Here is a 21916-nt window from a genome sequence, read left to right as displayed (position 1 = left end):
CCTTTGTTCGTAATATTTTTCAAGGGTCGAGGCACATTTGCACTTCGGTATAACTTTATAAATAAGCGAGGCTGTTTAATGTGAGAGTTTTCTGTGCGAAATGGTGTTTTCAGCGTTCCCTCCGCTCCGCTGCTGCTTCACTGCCCAGCACTACTGTTACATGTGATGGAGTTTACACAAGCGAATGCAAACTCACACCTGGAAGCGACAGCACTTACGGCTACTGTCTCTGATGGGGTCGATTCCGGTAGTGACGCCAGTTTTGGTTATGATGCCCGTACCTCTATAACATTTTCATCAGCCACTCGCGCAAAACATTGTGCCTATGACCTTACCGCGTCCTTGACGGGACCTCGTTCACCCCTCCGGGTGGAGGTTGTCCCGCAGTCCAGGCGAAGCTTAGTGGTATCACACGGCGGGACCGGGACATGTTGCATACGGGCGCATGCGCAGATTCCTGTATACGTTGCGCTGCCGTTTGCATCAACCGACGTCAAGTTAGCGCTGGCTACAAAGTTGGCTTTGCAGCAAATCTCAATACAAAGTCGGCCTCCTTACAATGCGCACATGCTTGTAGGAATAACTGACACGAAGAACTACCGGCTTCAGTGCAAATAAAAGCTGAGTTATCAATCAAACAAGAAAGTACACGACGCAACCGTGGCCTTCCAAGACAGCAGTGCACAGTTGAACCTCGTTATAACGAACACTGATATAGAGAATTGTCGGCTATAGCGAACTAAATACAGACTTTCGTTGGTCGGGCTTTATTCTAATTACGCATGCTTTTATAACGAAACTAAAACCGTGAGAGCCACGCGATATCGGATATAACGAAGGAATATTTGACCAGGAGGCTGAGGAGCTAATTGGGAAAAAAACCCGTAGTCCTAAACTGCAGAAGTATAAAGGCCCTCTTGTTCGCGGATACTGCGCAAAACTTCATCCTGCTCAATTCTGTGAGTATCCACCACACGAAGATCACATCATTCATCAAATAAATAAGAACGCAGCCCTGTTTTGTCAAATGACGTCTGTTCTGCTGTAATTTCCCGTACTCATGTTACAGTTAATTGAGCTCGAAATGAAAAAAAAGGAGAAAGTTTAGGGTTACCTTGTGTATAGTGGGTGCGAAGCCTCAAATAGTGTATTTTTGTGTCAGGTATTTTTGCGCGAGCCAGATTGTCGATTTGTTATAGCTGATTTTTACCTCTGCTGTTATAACGAATATCGGTTATAACGAACTAATTTGCTGTCCCGATACTACTTTGTTACAGCGAGGTTCGACTGTACCGGCGGCCTGAACATGGCACAGATCCAACGTCGCCGCTCAAGTCGGTTAGCGCGAAAGCTGCGACGAAAAAAATTGCCGTACTGCGGAGTCCGTTTGGTGCAAAAAAGAAAAGAAACAAGAAAGAAAGGTGGGAAGAGCCATTGAAGCTTGTGCCCACTTGTTTTCTTTCCTACTCATAAAGGCGGTCACCACGTGTTGCTCTTTCTCGGCCACTGAGCCGACGGCACGCCGGCCATATGGCCGAGTCTTTATAATTTTCCATTACCGGACCGCCACTGTAGTGCTGAAACGAGCCGAGGAACTTGATGCGAAACGACCAGGAGCAAGATGACATAGGAAAGAGTAGATGATCCGTGCCTTCGCAGGCTACCACTTCGAGGCGTTGGGATCTGGAAGAGTCGTGACCACTGAGTGTCCGTCGCACGGAGAAGAGGGTCGTTCTGACTGATGACAGCTCGGCCGACCGCCCGTGGCACGTTGTGCAAGCGACGCAGCATGAAGGCCCACCGGTCTACTTTCCCATTTTCCACGAGCGTGTGGACACTTCGAAGGGATCGTCTGCATCCGTGTCTCGACTCCATGTTTGGAGCATTGTGGCAATTATGGAGCACCGTGGAAAAGCCCACCCGCGGTGATTTCTTAGAGTCTAGAATAAAAAAAATAGCAGGGTGTATCAGCAAACCCGAAATGAGTGCACCTAGGGCATCAGCGAGCGCAGTTTCACAACTAAATGTTTTATTGAAAAAACGTAAATATAGGTGTTCACAAGGCGCTTCATGTCGTACTGCATGCAAGTTATCCGAAAGCACTGAACTCCTGATAAAATTCCCCGCATTTCCCCGAGGGGAAGAATGTGAAAGTGCGAATGCACGAGTTGAATTTGCGCGGTTCGGTAATGTTCGCGAAAGAGAGATCACACACACACACACAACTACAAAGAAAGAAAGATGCATTTATTCACAGACACCTATTTGTGTTGTCGTTGTACTTGATTGCTAGAGCGGATCTCAGCTTTGAAATTTCGTGTCAGTACTCCTTTAAGCGGGTGCATTAGCCCTTCTCACGCCCGATTCCTGGCCAATCCCCCACGTGGGTATGTGCCAGGTCAGCGGCCAGGCAGCGCGCGCCCATCTCCCCCCGTTGCCAAGGAAGACGAGGAGATTCCTGGCCAATCCCCCACGTGGGTATGCTATACGGACATCGCCGGTGGACGCAGGTTCAGGGTCGCTTAAGAAGTGCATTCGCACTTAAAAAACAAGAAACGTGGGTGGGGGGGATCGAAAACGTTATGATTTGGAAAATTTCGGTTATCACAGGGATTGTAATTTCAGCTCCATGTGGTGCTTAGATAGGAGCACTCCTTTCAAGCAAGCACGATCGACAGCTCGCTCACTCATGCGTCACCTAGTATTTTAATGTAGAAGGCTTCTATTAATTCCCTATTTAACCGCCTCCTGTAAAGAGGGAAATAATAGAAGCCTGCCGATAAATCATTCAGTTGTGAAACTGCACTCGTTTGTGACCTCTCTTGTCCTCGTCCCGACGCGCAGTTAGAATTTAATCATGAGTCCATTCAAACTTGCACAGCTTTCTCTGATTCTAGGACATACCGTTGGGCGGCATATTTCAACCCTTATTTCGGGGCTAGCGACTGCGACTGACATTCCGAGTGAAATTTTACTTATTGAACCTCGACGCCTCGTAAGCGTTAACAAGGCATGCAAAAAATCATTTCGAAGAAGGCCCCCCCGAGGACAAGTACGACGTTGATAACAGCAGACGCGGTTAAGCCAATTTTCTGCTGCAATAAGCAACATGGCGGGTAATATCACGCTCCTTGCAGGAAAACCAGCGCGTCTCATGCCCGGCTTCTTCTGATTATGCCATAAGAAAGGACAGAACGAATGCGTTCTAGGAAACAAAGCACACGACCTCCTTTTAATTGTCTATGTAGTGCGATGTGTTACCTTTTTGCCTTTTGGAAAAAATTAATAATGTCAAAGAATTTCTGGATACGTGCTTTTTTTGCCATTCACGAACACCCAAAGTTTGACTAATCATGTCAGCAGAGTAAAGGAATTTACTCAACAACGTAAGCATACCTCTTTATTACTTCACTTGTACGCGTCAGTACCCTTGCTTTTGAAGCAAACGATACGCGAGTTAATGTACCGGGATGGCGGGTACACGAGGTCTCAAGAAATCATGACGCGCAGACGCGGTGACAATGAACGTGTTCGAAATGCATCTAGCCTTCTCAACTCAACGTCTAGCGTCTGGCAGCGCAACGACTCAAAAATAAATGTACTGCAATGGGCACTGTGTAACACTATCACACCTCCAAAAGAAGCCCGCGGAAAGGCCACCTCTGGGCAGAAAAATGAACTGTTAGCTTGAAGGAATATTTAAGGGTGCAGAGCGCTTGCCGCTCCAGTTACGGTTACGCCCGGGCTATCTTCTGGGCCTTGTTTTCTATGGCACGCCGCTGTTCTAAATCGAGAAACCGCACTTTTTGCGGGCTCTTCTGTTTTGGCATCGCACCGGTTATCACAAACAACCACGAAAAACCTGTCAGAACGCCAACGGATCTCTGCAAGCAGTTCATGCGGAGCGCCGGATCTATCTCGCAACACGCGGTGGTGGGCCCAACCGATTCCGCGAGCACTTCTCCGCAGTAAAAACGTCGCTGCCACCATGAATGCCCCCCCCCCCCCTTTTCCCCCCGAAACACACCCACACCCACACAGACTCTACAGTGCACACGGGTACTCGAGGACACACCGGGTGATCGCCTGGAGCGAGGCGCGAACGATCTTGTCACTTTCCAGCCCATAGGCGGCACACCTGGAGAACTAGGCCTAACGACACTATAGAGGCCGTGCGAACGGTGCTGCATCGTGCTCTCGTATTTCGCGCGCAGTGGCATAAGCGTCGTTGTTCTCCGCGATGAAAAAGAAAAGGATGCGGAGGATCCGACAGCTCCGCAGTGAAACGGCCGCCGCCACCCCTCGCAGACGCACCAGGAAAGAGTGAGCGGCAGGCAGACAAAAAGTGGAATGCCGCGCGGCGCGTGATATACGAGGCGGCCGACCTTCGCGCGCCGTGAGCCATATACACGTACGGCGCGCCTGATGCCTCTGCGAATCCGCCGCCGCCGCAACCTGGCTCCTCATCACACGCCACCGCCACCAGCCATCCACTCGAGCGAACGAACAACGAACGCCCGAGATCGCGAGAGCCCTACGTGCGGGCCGATACGCGGACTCCACGGATGGGCCCCTGAAGACGCTGCCGCAGCTGCTGCTCGGGTGGGTGGCAAGTGCTGTCGGGCCGACGGCGGCGCTCTTGCTGCTGCTGGCCGCCACGACTTTCCACCGTGCCCTCCCCTCTTCGTTTTCATTCCTGGTCGCCGGCGAATATGACAAGCTGCGCGCACGGCCCGTACATCGGGGAGCAACGCTCCGGCGGCGAGGGGCCACAAAAGGCGGAGAAAGGGGCGAGAAATGAAAGAAACTCCTGCCGGCTGCCACGGACAAGAGGAGGAATTCTCTCCGCTGGACCGTGAACGGCGCGAAACCGCCTTGGCGTCTTCTCTCGCTGCATCGCGGCCCGTCCGTACATTACGTCTTGCCCACGGTGGGTTTGCCGCAGCTAGTCTACCCTCTCCCTCTCGACCCTCTATCCTCGGCACGTTCTTTGCGATTGAGCCGAGAAGCGAAAAGGAAGACGCAGGTGGACGCAAAGGCTGCTAAGAGAGCTGAGGTCTGTCTCTTTTTCTTTTATTATTTCTTTTTTCGTTTTGTTTGGCGGAAGCACAGGTGCGAAGCGAAGCTACGAAGGAATACCTAGCCACGCGGAATGCCACGCCACAAGCTGGCGCCTTCTCGGCAAAGTTGGAGAAACGCATAAGTCGGCGATATTCATGTAACAACACGAGGTAAGCTGCGAGCTAGACGAAAAAAAGTGTTTTCGAGGAAAAAAAAAACAGACATTTTTAGGCAGCCTTTCGATTTGATCCGCCGTGGTAGGTATTTGTACGCAATCCGCAACGAATCGTCTGCTTTCGCTTACAGAAGGTCGTCGAAATTGCCCGAGCTGCGGATTTATGCTTTCGAAGGCCTATGTTGGCCTCAACCTACCTTTATTTAATAATGTGACTTTGGAGGCGGCATGCCTGTATATGTGAAGGCTATGTCAAGGTGTTCATTGAAACGGCGTTTCTTTTTTTTTTTTTTTTTTTTTGCCGGCCACCCGCAATCGTGTACTTTGTATATGACGCGAATAACTTTCATTGTTCATTATCTCCAAATATATATATTGCTTGTTTAAGTGATTCCACAGGTAAAACAAAAAAGTCGGTCACATTTTGTTTCCTGTCTATTGCAACCGGAAATTCCCTGCCCCTGTTCAGTACTCTGAGAAACTCAACATAGTAAAAAAAAAGAGAACTTTCCCTTCAACGTGAGCAGTCAGTATAACACCAGCTTAAGCATACATTAGGCTCAATTTTGCTAGCCTTACGGGAGAGATGGTTGGATCAGTCACCGCATCTCTTACACCGATGGCACCTTTCCTGCGATGGCGGTCACAAAGCCGTTCCATAAACATGAGGTCACCCTCCTCTCCGCATTTTGCCAAGAATCCTTAGTTTCGAAATACGCCGTAATATCGAACCCGAATTCCTTCGCGGCTCATCGACTCACATCAGTCATATCGGCGAGCGCTCAGCTTCCGCTCGATCATCTCTTGCTCTGGTTCACACAACCGATCGTTCGGCCGCAGACAACAGCAGCATTCCAGCGCGACCATTCATCACGTGGAAACGCACACTCCACTCGTGAGAGCGATACCCGTATTGGAAGCCAAAGGAAGTGCCGCGCGAATCCGCTTACACAAACAAAGGGGCTGTAGCGCCGCAGCCCGGACGTGTGGTGGAGCAAAACAGAAAGCACCACCGGTGTGCATAGTCTATGGGACCAAATAGAAAGAGAAGGAGGAGACGAAGGCACGAGAACACGTACGAGCTAGACGGCGGGAACGCTGGGCAGGGTTTTATTTTTTAGACGTCCATCCACACGCTCTCGCTTGGGTGGTTGGGAGAACGCAACGAATGAGAAGGGGGAAACACGGAGGAGGAGGGGGATGGGTGAGTGGCACGCATTCCAGCCGGCAGCCGCGGTCGTCCGCAGGCAACCAGGACCAAAGAAGGGGGAGAGCAGCGGAAGACCCAGGCGGCAACCCGTATACTCTGAATGACCTGGGCAACGTTTAGACCTGGGAGTGATGGGAGGCACCATGAAAGCATGGCCCCGCTGAAGAGGACCATGGCCCCTGGAACGAACACGAAATTTGCACGAACACGGAATGTGAATGTAAAAATTGAATGGTTGAATGACGGGGAAAATTTGATTACACGCGTTACATATAGTTTCGGGATCTGAGCCCGTTCCGCAGCGGTTAGCGGATGTGGGGCGACTTCCCTCCCAAAGAACACCAAGAACTTGAGCGAGAATGAAGTTCGAAGCACACGCATTTGTACACTTATGAACATTTGCGGCACCTCGCGATGGAAGTTGGTTGGCACGGACGAGGCCGACACCTGTCCACTGCTAATAAAAACTGTATCGCCCAGCCATGCCGATACTTCTGGCTTTGGGCCAGATAACCACTATCCCGCTTCCGCCTATTTGCCCTAGAATCCACTGCCATACCTTAGTGACGTGAGTCGTTTCGTCCGGACTTCGACCACGGTGGTCACTCATTTCTCATTCCTCCCTACCCGTTCTTTTATTCTGCTCTTCGTTATCTTGCATTCACTTCCCCACACTATTACGTTCCTTGGAATTGCATTTTCTTCACGATCGTCCTTCCCGTATTTTTTTATCTCCCTAGAAGTCACCAGAATTTATGGATGGATTATTGCACAGTAGTAAGCATACACGTCGACTCAGAAAACTCCTGGCAACCCAAAGCGGGTGGATTCACGAGCCTTCCTGAAAATACACACCTCGTATTTCGCGCCCACAGCCAGCTTCCTTGACCACAAACCACGTGAGTGGCAATAGCGGATCCCCTTTCGGAACCCACGCTCCCTGCAAACGCGGAATTTGGCAAGGCACTCGAGCTCTACGCCAACAGCCCGCAGTGCTTGCAATGCTGGGGGCCGTTCGAATCAACAAACACAGCTCGAGGCTCAGCCCTCGACGGGGCTTCTCAATGTCCAAGGACGAGCGGACTTCGCGGCAGCAGGAAACAACCTATACCGTCACCGTCCCAACATAGCTTCGAAGGCGAAAAGCAGCGCGCCGACTCGAGCACAAACACGCCGAACCTTCTTTCCCATCGCCGACCGAATCCCACCAGACTGGCGCCGGGTGGCGGCCACTGAACAGGCCCAAGGTTCCATTCCAGAGTTCTCCGTCACACGCCTATGTGAGCACACGCCATATGAGCGGTCGGATAGCTAGACAATGGGATGTTGAGCAGCCGAGTCGGATATCAGCGTCCATGCTTTCTCACACGCTCTGCCGAGCAGCCCACACCATAGGCTGAAGAGAATACGATCTGTATACGCCCAGGCGGAGCAAACGTTTGCTCATATACGAACGTGCGTTCACAACGCATCCTGTCATCGTCATACCGGTCCATAACCCTGGGAGCGAAATTACGAGTGTCATTATATAATCCCACAACGTATGGGGTACGAGCTAGTTGGTACTCCATTGTTACCTCGTTAAGAGCGGTAACAATGCCTTTTTGGATAAGCATTTATCGCACATGCGTGCATGACGGGTGCGTGGGGGGCTGTGCAGTGACATGAAAAACTTTATAGTCATTTGAGCGTGTACTTCGTTTCTGTTTATATGCCCCGTGGTTGTGATTAAAATTAAGTTGTAAGTAGCGCTGGTCCTTGTCTCCCTCGTCCTGTGTTTTTTTTTTTTTTGCTGCGTTTAACGAAGTAATATATAATCCCGCTCCTGGTAGAAGGGACGACGGGATTTCCCCGTTCTTCGCGCGTTAGTTGAGGAACGGAACCGGATCCGGATCCTTTCTTCATGGCGAAGACCGCAGGGAAGGGTGAATAGTAGCGAAAAATCGCACGTCCTCTCACCAACATAAACAACGGCCTGTCATCCACTCCTAAGATAACAGGCTGAATATGACGATAATTTGTTCAGCACGTCCACACGTACCTGCACGCGCGCTACAGAACCACTAATAAGTGGTTCTGTTGCAAGAGAAACGTTCCGTTTAGTTTAGAATTCCTTAATTTTCAGATCATTGGTCATTTCCGTCGCCGCCGGCACGTTTCATCTAAATATAGTGCCCGCCGCATACCCAACCAACGTGTCACGTAAAGCTACCGGCACCACCTGACGACGTCAGAATTCGAAGCGCAACACTGAGCCTCACGGCAGCCCAGCACATACACGCGTTCGCCTCTCTCTTGCGAGCTGTTCACTCGCCGGGGCAGCGCCGTATACGATCGCAGGTTTTCGTGGGTACGCTACCGTTACTACTGTTAGTTTAATAGCGCCACTGTTGCACGCCAAGCAAAGAGGACATTTAGTGAACTCTGCGACTCGCCTGATTGCTACTTCGCTAATTCGCACACCGAAATTTTCATGCAGGCCTCAGTAAATGTGTCTAACGTGTGCTGCCAAGTATAAAGCCAAGACGCATTCCCTGCGTCCACTTTGAGTCAGCTCGAGCCGTAGGAACATCGTGGTATTCGGAATGCGCACTCACCTTGCACTCCGGAGGTCCCCAGTTCGATTCTCATACAGACCCAAATCAACCGAATTCTTTCTCAACAGGATTACTGAACTCGCGGTGTTCTTGCACAGCCAGCCATTTTGAGTCCCGTCTTTTGGCCTCAACGCCCGATTTTCGACCGACCGCTTTCCCATAAAAGGTACAAAAAGCATCGCATCGCGAAGGAGCGTGTTGAGCCTTTAAAATCATGCCCTTCTTTCGGAGGCAGCTACGCCGGCAGACAAAAAGTCTTAAGTAGCGTCATTTAAAGAACGCGAACATTTCAACTGCACGCACTCTCACAAAAAAAAAAAAAAAGAAAACTCGGGCAATCATCCCCCGGGCTGCCTTTCGTACACCGGAGGCAACGCGCGTACGAAACCTCTCAAACACTCAATACGCCCCGTCGAATTCCCACGAATTCACATTTCTCAAACGAAGGGACCTTCTCCAGTGAGGGCTGCCAAAAGGAAATTCATAAGCTTATCAACAACGCTCCCTATCGACAACCTCGAGTTTTCGTGCTCTTCCACCAGCGGCAGCAGCGCATACATCTATGCACCGCTGCGACTTTATATCCTTCTTTCCCATTTTTTTTCTACCCTCTTTTCGCTCGCATACCTTGCACTCGACCCTCATGCCAGGCGGTAAACGAGTTCTCAGCGCTGAATGGCTTCCTGCAGCGCCCATAAAGGGCCGTTGCATCGTTAAGGTTTCCAATGGCGCGGAGGCGGACAACAGCAAAACCTTCCCAAGTCGACGACGCCCTCTCGCTGCTGCTGTTGCAGTTGCTGCGGCTGCATGCTCCGTTCGCTTTCGACCATGCGCCGTCGAAGCTCACGCCTATAGCGCGATTCAGAATCGATGCTGCCTTGTGGAATATAAGAACACAAAGGGACGCACAAAGGGAGAAATACAAGTAGAAGGAGAAAAAAACGTCGCTGCTATAGCAGTGAACAGTGGCGGAGAAAAGTCGCGAAGTATTCTCGCAAAAAAGTGGCAGTCTATGGAAAATTCCAGGTCAGTGTGCATGATTCCTTATGCAAAGAAACGAATTCTTCGAAGGGGGACGTAAGAGCTGGGAAGCTTGGAGAAACATTTTCGCTATGGCGACACGGAAACGAATGAAAACAGAGAACAACTAAACTGGAATAAAATGAGGCGAAAAAAAAAAAGACTAATACCGAAGAGAAAAGGCGCACAAATGTTATAAGGAGAGCGAGAAAATGACCTCACCCCATTCGATTTTGAACAACGTTTCCCAGTTCACCCGCCCACTTATCAAGGACGGCTGTATGCAGTTGTGTTTATGGCTCTCCTCGATGCCTTTCCCCCACGCCTTGCTTCGCCAGTTCGGCATGCCTAACATAAATGCAATACGGGCCCCCACTAAGCGCGCCGTTTGCTTTAATCTCTCGCACTTATACTAGCGTTGAGGACTCGCGTTATAAGCTGCGCCATACGCACAATCCACCCGCGCCCGCAAGTGGCCACCGCGCAAGAAAATTTCAGATTCAGCTCTCCATTCTGCCGCTGATGAAGAAAATGCTTCGTGAAAAGGGCCGCAAAGGAGGACATTACCTCGCTTATTATAAAGGAAAGTGAGAATGGGCGGGGCTGGAGACTGAAGGCTTCCAAAACTGCTCGTCGTAAAGCGTGCTCCACGCCCCTATAACCGAGCGACGCGCCGTTCGGTCTCTCAAGCAGCGTCAACCAGTCCCTACAAAGCCTCTTTGCATTTTCACTCGCAAATTGCCGGCGCGAAGGCTACCGCTGGCCTGGCGCAGGAACAACGGGGCCGCAGCGGCCACGAAGGAAAAGCCAATTAGACGACCGCCTCACACAATTTGCGAGGAAGAGAGAGGGAGAGGTGAGGAGGCAAAGGGATCGCGAGGCTGAAAAAGGCCCCGCGCACACACCGGCGGTCCTATGGGCGCAGTTTTGGAAAGCCGCGCGAGCGAGCTTAATGCGAGGGGCAATCTGGCGGCCCACTATACTGCGACAGGTCGGGCGCGCTTTTAATTCTTTCGGCGGGAAAGAACAAATTTTGCGCTGAACAGGGAATCAGTGCGGGCGCTATGCGGCGCAAGCTAACTTCGTTACAATGAAGGCTGCCCTTATGCAAGGGTGTATTCGCCGCCCGGGCGAGGCGGGATTTTTCGCGCGTTAATTCCTTTCGCCGAGGCGTCGGCATCTGTGTCGTGTCAGAGGAAATCCCCACGGGCAACGTTATACTTCGTCGCTGCGGGTGAACGTCAACAAGTCGCTTGGAGATATGCGGCCAATTTTATGAAGAAAAAAAGAACGCTTTGCTAAGCAAATTTTAATTACATTTTATAAATAAATCAACTACTGACCATTGTAAACACTCGACACCAATCGTTATCACTTAGCAAAGCAGAATTTCGTCGCTTCCAGCTTCTATAAAACCCGGAAAGGAGCAACTTTCAGCGTTTGTTCTACTATGCAACGGCCGCACCGTTTGTCGCTATAAACATGTTATCGCTGCATGCAACTCTGTCCTATCGACGGTTATAGTGCAATAAATAAAAGAACTGGCGAAAGGGGAATTTCCTACGATAATGTAGCCCCGCCACAACTACGCTTTCAAACTACACAGCAGAACAAGCCCAAGCATCATCGGGGCAGCGACGCTGAGCCCCACTTCGCCAGAGAAAAGGCGAACAGGGGGCGCCACTAATTGTGGCCCCGGCCAACGGCAGAGGGCAAATCAATATGCATGGAAATCGCGCGGCGTCCTCAACCGCCATTGTCGTGTCCCAGTGACATCGCCGCCTGCAATCAGAGCCGCTGGAAGGGCCGTCATATAATCCGCTGCGCCGACCGAGTGCCGCAAGCTCGAGCGGGCAAGCGAGAAAATCTTCCCGCAGCGTCGGCGACAAGTCGGGAGGTGGTGGCGGGGCACCCTCTGCTCCCCGCGAACGCTACTTCGACCAATCGTCGCAACGGGTGAGGTTACGCTTTTCGGAAACGTGGTAGTCTCGACGACCCCGTAAAGTGTCCAAACAGTGTTCAAACAATGCAAAAAAGGTTGAGCCGACGCTGGAACAGATGGAGCTTGACGTGAGCAAGTTGGTGGAACATATCCCAGTTTAAAATCACAACAGGAATACCGCAAAAAAACCTAACAAAAATACCTGTCGTACGACAAAAAAAAAAACTTTGTTGCGATAACAGAAGTCCTGTTGTTACGACACGCATTGCTGTCGTAACGACAAAGACAATTTTCTCAACAACAAACATTCCTGTAGTCACAACAGAACTGCCATTTACGCTACTTTTCACAACGGGCAGTAGCATTCAAGCCATGTCCAGCTACTCATGGAACATCAGGATCAAGACAAGACAGGAATTCGGCACGACGGAACATCAAAACCACGACAGGATTACAACACACGACAGACCATCAGAATCACGACACGACAAGAATACGACCAGACGACCGCACGACACGCGAAAATACGGGAAACTACCGAAATTTTTCTTGTCTTTTTCAACTTGGATGTGGTTGACGTTTCTTCGAATAAGTTTTAGTTGGAACTTAGCGCCCGTCTGTTGTGCTTGTGTTCCTTCGTCCTGTCTTTTGCGCTATAGTTCATACGACACTGGAAGTACGGCGACTCTGAAATGAGTACGGTCACATGGCCCAGTATGAGTGAAGTAAACCAGCGGGCATTCGAGATGGGCAAGCTTCACTGAGTAGACGAGTTCGACTGCATTTGATTGAAACACGCAATAGAGAATACATTGTTTGAATAACGAAGGCGGTCAGAACTGATAGCTACCAGTTTAAAAAGAAGCTCAGAAATTCAGTCTCGTGGGTTCGAGCTTGCCTTGCAGTGAGTGTACGAGTTGAGATCCCCACGGCTCGCTGTGATACGGGAACAGCGAACCTACGGTGAATTTCACTGCGTGTGGGCAATTTAACCGAGACTTACGAGGAAAACGCAACTTTATCTGCTTTAGCGTTCTGATGAAACCGAATGTTAATTTATTAATTTATTTTTTATCGGGAGCTGCAGTTCAACTGTTACAATGAGAATGTGAACACTAGGGTGACACATTCAGAGTAAGTTCAAAGAGAACTCTATGGGCTCACAGTGACACTGAGCTCATGGAAGCCAACCTTCAAAAGCTATGCGTAATTTAGTCAGCGCACCGGGACCTCGTGTCGTCTAAAAGCACGCATGAGGTGTCTGGAGCACTTTTTCAGCTCTTAATTGGCTGAAGTTGAATAAGGGGTGGCGACGAGCACTTCTGGGGTACCCACGGAGGAAGAATCAAATATGTGCCCCGATAAGAATTAAACAAATACAAACAAGACATGAAATGGCGTATTTTGGCTCCGTTTTCGACGAAACTTATCAAAGGGGGTCTTAATAGCAGTGATTTTATAAACATGGTGTTTTTTTTTTGCTGACCCTCCCTTCAACTGAAAACGGGGATGAAGGGGGAGAGGGAAGGGGGGAGGTCTCTTTTCCCCTTTTTGTAGCGAAAGGTACACTACGCTACCTCGGGCGCTCTTCGCGGGTTCTTTTTTAGATGCGACGTATCTCTTGCTCTGAGGCATGTCCCTCCTGCGTCGGCGGCGTCCGCACGCCACCTGCGCATGCGCGACTCTCCTCCGCTCTTCTCTCCGACAGCTGTGGGCAACACTCTCACTCCGTCTCATTATCATAAACAACAGCTGCGTGCGCGCGCTTCGCTCGCTTCGCTCCGCTCCTGTCGCGCAAGTGCGCGCATGCGCGACTGCCCTCCGCTGTCTCCTCTCCTTCAGGCGCTGTGAATATAAAGCGGGTAGCGCGCTGCGGCGGTTCAGTCAGCGCTCGCTCTCATTCGACTTCGCGTCACTTTGCTTGACGACTGCGTGCTTGACTTGATTCTTCCGATGAAGACGTGATGGAAGCGACAGTCCCTTCAGCGAGTGGACTGACGCAATCCAATACCAGCGTCAGTCCAAACGCTCCCCCCTGATGCGTCGCATCACATCAGGGTACCATCGCGGGAAGATGGGCGTAATTTTTTTTTTTTGCACCCGCTGCGAAGTCTGCAGGTGTGTGCGAATTGCTCAATTTTATCCAGGCCACGGCTGCTAGTTGTATGCTATGCACAAGTGGTAGTGGAATTGCATCAAACTACCATGGTAGATTTGCTATAATCAATCAATATCAATCAATCAGTTTTTATGAAAGTGTCGAAGAACAGCCGAAGCCTTCATGCTTCGGCTGTAAATAATAATAATAATAATAATACATGTGGTGACAGGACGGTTGAGGTTCAGTAAGTACATATAATTAGTGCTGTTTACATGGCGTCGACGCGACGGAAACTCCAGGGTCACTCTGCGCATCTGTCACAGCCACGTAATAGCGGCCAGCGACTAGCACAATCTACGCCAAGCCACTCACAACCTGCCGCGGTAGCCCGGTAGGCAAGGCCCTTCAAAGCACGATGGCGCGGTTTCCGTGCACATGCGGTGGCCGTTTTTATGAAGGAGGCTGAAAACGAAAACGCCCGACAGTCGCGATTGCGGCACACGCTGAAGAAATGTCTCCAGGCAGTCACGATTATTCCGTAGCCCCGCACTACCGCGAGACTCATTGCCCAATCGTAGCTTCAGTGCGCAGAAGCACAGCAGAGAGTGTAAACTCACCTGCACGACGCGACGACCGCTGGCCCGGAAATGCTCAGTCGCGAAAGCAGCTGTTTCCGATCGAGGCGGACGAAGACGCCCAGTGTCGGATGGACCGGAGATGTGAGCACAGCCACGGACACCACGCGAGCACCGGCGTCCAATCGCCGTCGCCATCTGCAGGGTGGGCAGAGAGAGGAGGAAGGGAAGCATGAGCCAACCCACTCGGCTACGGCGGGTGACCAGCACGCCGTAATGGTGGGTACTAACAGATGAGTACCAAGTCGTCAACCACATACTCTTCTGCAGGGAAGCAGATCAGCGCACGTCAAAGGGGCGAAACACAACAATACAAAAAAAAAAACGCCTGTTAAAGAGGCCAGCTTGTGACGCCTCCGTCCGTCCGTCCACGTGCGTGCGTGCGTGCGTTGTCCCACCTAGGTGCCATATTCACCATCCATCACGTTTTCACCATTCATCTAAACTGGCAAGGCCAGCAGTGTGCAGGACGGAACTCTCATTAAAGAATCTTCATTCACTCTCTTTCACTCGCAAGAGTATACAGGCGAAAGGAGCGGGACGATTCTCGGAATTCGCTTATAGTGAACGCAGTTCATAATAAATCACCCGCTTCGCGCGAAGCGGCTGCGCCGATAATTTTGGAACACGCAGAGAATGCGCGAGCGGCCAGGCGCCGTTATGTTAGCATGGCCCTTCCGGGAAGCGGATACCAGCGCGGAGTTGGTGTGGATGCGACGAGAGGGCCCCGAGCGCCGGCCTCTCGCGGCCGCGAAGCAGTCGTCTCCTCCACGTTCCCTAGGGCTCATAGAAAAATAATCTTAAAAATGCGGGGTCTCCGAAATGCGAATTGTCGAATAAGTGCTATAAGCCGATGTGCTATGCACCGAGCCTCTTGAAGGTCGTTCTACTGCTGTACACGGGTGCATTGCTGAGTAGAAATTATTTTCACGAGCCACTTAAGCAGTCTCATTCGAAATTAGGAAGGCCCGATGGTCGGTTATTAAATACTTTCATAAGACGCCCTGTACCACTATGGTGCGCCGTGTACCTAGCCACCTTAACGCAGGCTCCACTACTGTACAGAAATGCATTGCTTTAAGGCATTTTTACAGGGCCATTCAAGCAGTCTTATATCAAAGTATGAAGGACCGAGGGTCGCGTATTCTATACCCCCATGAAGCTCCACTATCCCTATGGAGCGCCTTACACAGAGTCCCTTTGAACTCAGCTTCACTCAGCGACCCAGGAGCCTTTTGTAATACCTTTTCGTGTGCGGTGAAAGTGCGAAACATCGGGGGTAACACACGGACAAATTTATTCGTTTAGCCCACATACAAATGCTTAATACTTTAAAGTTCAGTGTTAATTATTTCTGCAATGGAAGTGCGAAGAGTACACGCCTTCACGTAAAATATCGGAATTGAGGCTACGTTATATAATTAAAGCTGCCCTGAAATACGGTACTTCTTTGTGGAGTCAAAGACGGGAAATTCGAGAAATTCTCTAAGCTTTTCGGGAAGTATTCTGGCCCGGTGCTGATTGCCTTAGGTAATCAATCAATCTCTCGGAAACTCAACGAACAGAGCCTCGTACAATCAAGCCTGACGTTTCGCACATAATTACAAATGTCGGGTCCCCGTTGCAAAGAGAAACGGTTAGCACCGCGTAATTTCTGCGCTGAAAGAAGAAGATCTGATAGTAGCGGAGGCGAAAGAGACGTAAACACAACGACTGAGCAAGCAGCAAACAAACAAACGAAAAGAAAGAAGCTTTGCAGCCGGTGTATCGTGCCCACACAGCAAAATCTGAGTTTTCTAATTGGATAGGTGGAGCTACACTATGGCATCTCTTATCTCAACTGTAGTTCCCCGGCATTAAACCCAAAGCGAATGCCGGCCAGCGTGATGCACCCACCACGATACAAATTGAAAGCCGGCAAACCGCCACGCCGACAACGCGCTGGACGAACCGAGTGGTGAGCACTCAGCAATACGCTAGGCCGCCCTTCTGCGGCAGGTTTTACGCGGGCAGCAAAAAATCAAAACTCCAGCGGGCCCTCTTTTCCGCGCCCCTATCAGCGCCGCGTGCTTCACCCTCGCACGCACACAGGGCGAGAGAGTCCGCTCTTCATACGGCACATAGAACGCAGCCAAAGGCAGGATCAAACCAAAGCACGGCTCGTGTGGCTCCGCAAAGCCAGGCTCCATCCCAGTTCGCATCCCCCCCTTTCCACCCCCCCTAGCGTCGCACGCACGGGAGGTCGCTACGAAAAGCGCACTGCGAGCGCGGCTATAAAGCTGGAATTTCACTCGCGGAGGCGGCTTTGTTTAACTTCGCCTTGGGGAAATGACGCGGCCCTCTTCTAACGCAGCGCGGTCAAGAAGAAGCAAAAGAAGGGAAAAAAAAGGCACTTCAGTCGCACGCGCGCGCGGTGCGCACGCAAGCTGGCCCCGCAAGGCGCGCGTGTCGTGCAGAAAAGCCGCGCTCGCAGTGAATGCAATCAACGGGCCCGGCGGCCAAGTGGGGAGGAAGGGAGGAGAATATGAGCGCGTTATGAAAGGGGCGCGCCGCTTTCGAGGTACAGACAGCCTACTCTTCGAGCCGCGTTAACTTTCTCCTCGGCTTCTTTCCGCCGTTCCCCCTCTGCTCGTCCCTCGCCGTAATTCCGTGTTTGGCCTTCTTATTTCCTTCGCAAATGTCGCTCGTTACACAAAAGGCACTCGAGTAGAATGCGCGAGCGAAAGGGAGAACGACAAGGAAGAGGAGAAGGGTGAGGCAATCAACCTCCTTCTTTGTGTCCTAATAATTGTTAGCAACAGAAAAGAAGAAGAGGAGCCTGCGTCGCTTAGGATGCCGCGCGCGAAATTTAAACAACCGGAAGTCGCCCGCTTTGCGTGCGCCGAGTACAGAACGTGGGAATGAATGCTGCGGTCACTCTTGCTACTATATTTGTACTAGATCCTGCTGCACACCATAGCTATGCGGTACAATATTAGTCACATTAGTTAAAAACAAAATTACATTAAACAAAAGAAGTAGTTAAAACCGAAATCGCGAAGAGAAATATGTAGTGGTTGTGGAAGTATAGATGCCGGTTCGCAGTTTTTCTTAGCAGTATTCGATAGCTATATATTCTCATTCATCTAGAGCCCGCAAACTGTGGTAGCAGTAATCGATAACGCCAAATAACGAATACCGTGATTCTGAACGGATGCGTTTCGACATGTCTCATGGCCTCCGCAACGCACAAAAAACTACGACGCGTAATTTCTTTCAATGACATGCGATGGATTGTAGAAATTTCAGGACTCCCGCTGCGGTGGCTGACGCTGCTCACGAAACACGATCTCTCCTGGACATCGCGAGGTCACAAAGCTGGAAATAACAGACGCGGTTAAGCCTAACAAAACCCGCAGTACCCAAGCGGCTCTTCCAAACGTCATCCCTAAAATTCAGTTACGCTTTCGGACCACAGCACGGTGGTAGGTGCGACAAGATGGGCCTCAGTGTATTTTTCCGGTGGACGTGGTTTGGACAGAGTTCCGTGAACGTCGAACGAAATCACGCTCCCCGCGTGTGCTGTGCCTGCGCTCCTACGTCTGTTTGTGTTTGTGCGAGTTTTTGAGGGCTTGCGTGATTTGCCTTTCCGACAGCCATTCTCCGGCGAAACCGGTAAAGCTCGCTGCAAGGCTGAACTCCCTGTGGTTTCATTAAACTCCTCGCTTTCTCTAATTGAATAGTAAAAGAAAAAAGAATCGACTCCACCAACACAGAAAAAAAAAAAAAAACATTGGTAAGTGGCACCTAACTAGTCACGCGTTAAACTCAAACTGTACTCCACAAAAACTTAGTGGTATGGCATGAAAAACTTAAATACCATGATTTCTTATTTTTTACAGCAACGGTTAGCTCCGTTACTCCGACAAATACGACGAAGGACTATTCTCAGATATCCAAGCGATCTCGAGTGTCTAAAAAAAGAAGAAAATCACAGCTGCCACCAAAACGATAAAAGAAAGGGGGGAAGAAAAGCTAAGGAATGTACGGCTACTTATAAGAGAGAGAGAGAGAGAGAGAGAGAGAGAGAGAGAGAGAGAGAGAGAGAGAGAGAGAGAGAGAGAGAGAGAGAGAGAGAGAGAGAGAGAGAGAGAGAGAGAGAGAGAGAGAGAGAGAGAGAGAGAGAGAGAGAGAGAGAGAGAAAAGAGCGTCAGTTGCTGCGGCTCAGCTGCCTCGCCGCAGAGCTCTCCATCCCCGCATCCGCACGACCGAATTGGGCGCTACAAATGAGGATACGCCGGCTTTTAAGCGCCCCGCCAACCTCCACTTAACGCGTCGGCTCCCAGCGCCCGAGTGTGTGCGGGCAGAACCTCTCGCCGCATTCGCCACCGTGTACTACGCGTAGCCTAAAGTGCTAGCCCCTCGCATCAATAACGTTGCAGCGTATAGTTGGCGACGTCGTGATGACAACACTCTGACGTTTTTACGCAAGATACGCTGCTTCCACAGGGTGGTAATGCGAATTTACGCACGGCGGTTACGTGCCGCAACTTACACTCTCCCTGCACGTTTCCGTACACGATGCCACATCGTCGATATCAGGACAGTCCGTACGAACGCGAAGCCCTACGTCTAATGAAAATCCCTGCCGCAGACTATGCAATGTTGTGGTAGCACGCTGCGTTATGGGACTGTGTAATGAAAATAATGATGTTTCATTTAGGTGCCAGTATTCTATAACTTTGCCCACAGCGCAACTGCGTTGCGTTGTTAAAGAATGCAGCCCGCATTACGAGAGATGATGGATAGAATAGGAGCAGCGATGGTTTCAGCTTGTTTTTGAGCGAAGCTGTGAGCCTCTTGTTGGTCCGAAAATTTCGTGCGTAAACAAAAACACAGGCAGGACCCAGCAGTTCTCGCCTAAGACGCCGAGCGCATGCGCCAGGCTAATCAGGCCTGACGCATGGAGCTCGGTATTCATGTAAAGAAAAACCTCAAAACAAGCATACAAACCGTGTGATAGATGATAGGGCGCCGGTGAACAATGGGAGCCCCACACCCAAACCCCGTGTTCTGGTAAAGATTAGGTTCGCAGCTGCTCTCGAAAGAGGAGGGGGTTGAGGACATTCGAGGGCTTGCGCATGCGCCAGGCCAGGCAGGACCCCGCATTTGCCACCAGCGAAGCCGAACGCAAGCGGCAAGCCCCCCGAAACAACGAGGAATGTTCACACCCTCCCTATAAACATGTGTAGTGGTTTACAGGGTTGGACATCCGCTCTCGCAGGGCGGGATGGCATCCATTTTTTTTTAAATAAAGCTTAATTAAAGTGTCATAAAATTTATTCCTTCCTTCCGTTTCATAAAGGAGCGAACCGCCAACAGATGGCGTGTTCGCAGGACGTAACGGTACATCCTTCACGAAGTGCTAACAGGAGAACGTCCGAACTGCTGCAGCTTATTATGATCACAAGCGCTGGATAACAGACATCCTGACACGGAAATACTTATTCGAGAGAAAAAGCGTCAACGCAGATTACGGTAATTGTGAATAATTTTATATCAGTAGGCCGTGCACTTCTAACCTAGTCTCGGTATGTTGCCCTACTGAGCCGCATTGCTCTTGCGTTTCTTTCTAGGCGCACACCCAGCTGATTCTCGCGAGATCGCACGTCCTGCGTCGTGTCAGCTTGGGTCCATCTTTCGCTCTCTCGCGCGTTTCTCCTCCCTCCAGACAAAGGCCATTAACAGCGAACGATAGCAACAAGGGCTCCTTGAAAAGCCCAGCCAACGCGAACATTCCCGGCTTCGGCACATGCCGATCTTTTTTCGCTTTTCTCAGCCCGCCGCGCACCGGCGAACGCGCCCGCAACACCGCCAGCCGCACTCCTCACGAGCGCGTGCGTTCCCTAATTAAGGCACACGGCGACCCGGCGAAAGAGATCCACCGTATGAGCTTCCAGCGTACGGTGAGCGCCGGACGGAGAACACTGAGAAAAAACAGCAGCAGCCCGACAGCGAGCGAACGCTTGCAGGGCATGTATCGGGGGAAGAGAAAACAGTGGCGCTAAAGGAGCTCCATCCAGCGATTTACGCCAAACAATTACCGCCCCCATGAAACTTTTAGTCGAGCGAGTATGGTAGGCAAGAGCGGGGGACGACGACGACGACGAGAGGGCCGAAGAGAGGACAAGAAAGCAGGGGCCGGCCTAACGACACGCGGGCACGTCCTACGAGGAGTACAACACGCACGCTGTGCCGGCGGCAGCAGGAGAGAAGCTGGAAACACCGGGAAAAGCGGGCCGCTGGGAGAACTCGCTCGGGATATACAGAAATACGTATAACAACGATGTTGCTACAACCTTTCCTTTAGTTTCTTTGTACCTCGATGTTACTGCCCCACCCGCGGGAGTGCAGGGGAGTGAGCCGCCATCCCCCCTTTCTCATTTCTCCAACTTACCGGAGAAAGCAGTTGTTAAAGGAAGATACACGCCGGGCAACTCCGCCGTCTCAATCAATAATTTCGCCTTAGCCAGTTTGTTGAGCGGCCGCCCTAATGGATGCAGCGTACTGCAGCGGCGCAAAGGAGCTGAAGCGAAGACGTCGGAAGTACACGACGCCGCGCGTTGAAATCTCGCCACTGAATTAAGGCTGTCCAAATATCGTCGCTTTCCTCATCCTCTTCGGCGATTTTGAAATAGGTGCCACGAACGTTTCCAGCCCTTTTTCCTCGCTTCGTTGAAAAGTAACTAGCGAGGCGCTGCCGTCATAAGCAATTCCAACACGCATTCGTGAATTCAGGAAACGAATGTAGTCTTGTAATCACTACCGCGAAGCTACTTTGAAGAAAATTTGCTTCCATTCCCGAATCTTTTCCTCGTTAATCTTAAAGCTAAGTAGTGAGAAAACAGCGACGTTTCTTTTTTTCTTGTTCAATCCCTCCATTGAGTAATCGGTGTTCTCCAAGTTCATTTCTGCAATATCCACTCCGACACCCTTGTGGTCCACCGGTTGTTAGTTTCCCACTTAACAGGGCGAGCCAAACTCCAGTTGCTCATTTGAATTTTCGCTTTCATATTTCCCACCAGACTCACCTTCCAAATCTAAGAAGCTTGTCTCCAATTTTAAAGCACTAATCCAAAAACTCTTTCAGTGGCTCGTTTGGCCGACCTATGTTTCTTTTTGGGGTGTATAAGACC

General features: G+C 50.7%; 1 protein-coding gene across 2 annotated transcripts in view; it reads right to left on the bottom strand.

Moving 5' to 3' along the window:
* LOC144169442 (polycystin-1-like protein 1) overlaps positions 1-21916 on the bottom strand; it is a 433694-nt gene that overhangs the window by 315849 nt on the left and 95929 nt on the right. For both annotated transcript variants that reach the window (XM_077698599.1, XM_077698600.1), the window contains exon 2: positions 14724-14879. In XM_077698599.1, coding sequence (XP_077554725.1) covers positions 14724-14879 — 156 coding nt within the window. The remainder of the gene's footprint in view (positions 1-14723; positions 14880-21916) is intronic.

The sequence above is a fragment of the Haemaphysalis longicornis genome, unplaced genomic scaffold (assembly GCF_048455015.1).
Source record: "Haemaphysalis longicornis isolate Haplotype H1 unplaced genomic scaffold, Haemaphysalis longicornis Haplotype H1 scaffold_2, whole genome shotgun sequence".
Classification (NCBI taxonomy): domain Eukaryota; kingdom Metazoa; phylum Arthropoda; class Arachnida; order Ixodida; family Ixodidae; genus Haemaphysalis; species Haemaphysalis longicornis.
Note: the sequence above shows the minus strand (reverse complement) of the source record. Positions and strands in the feature narration are given on the sequence as shown.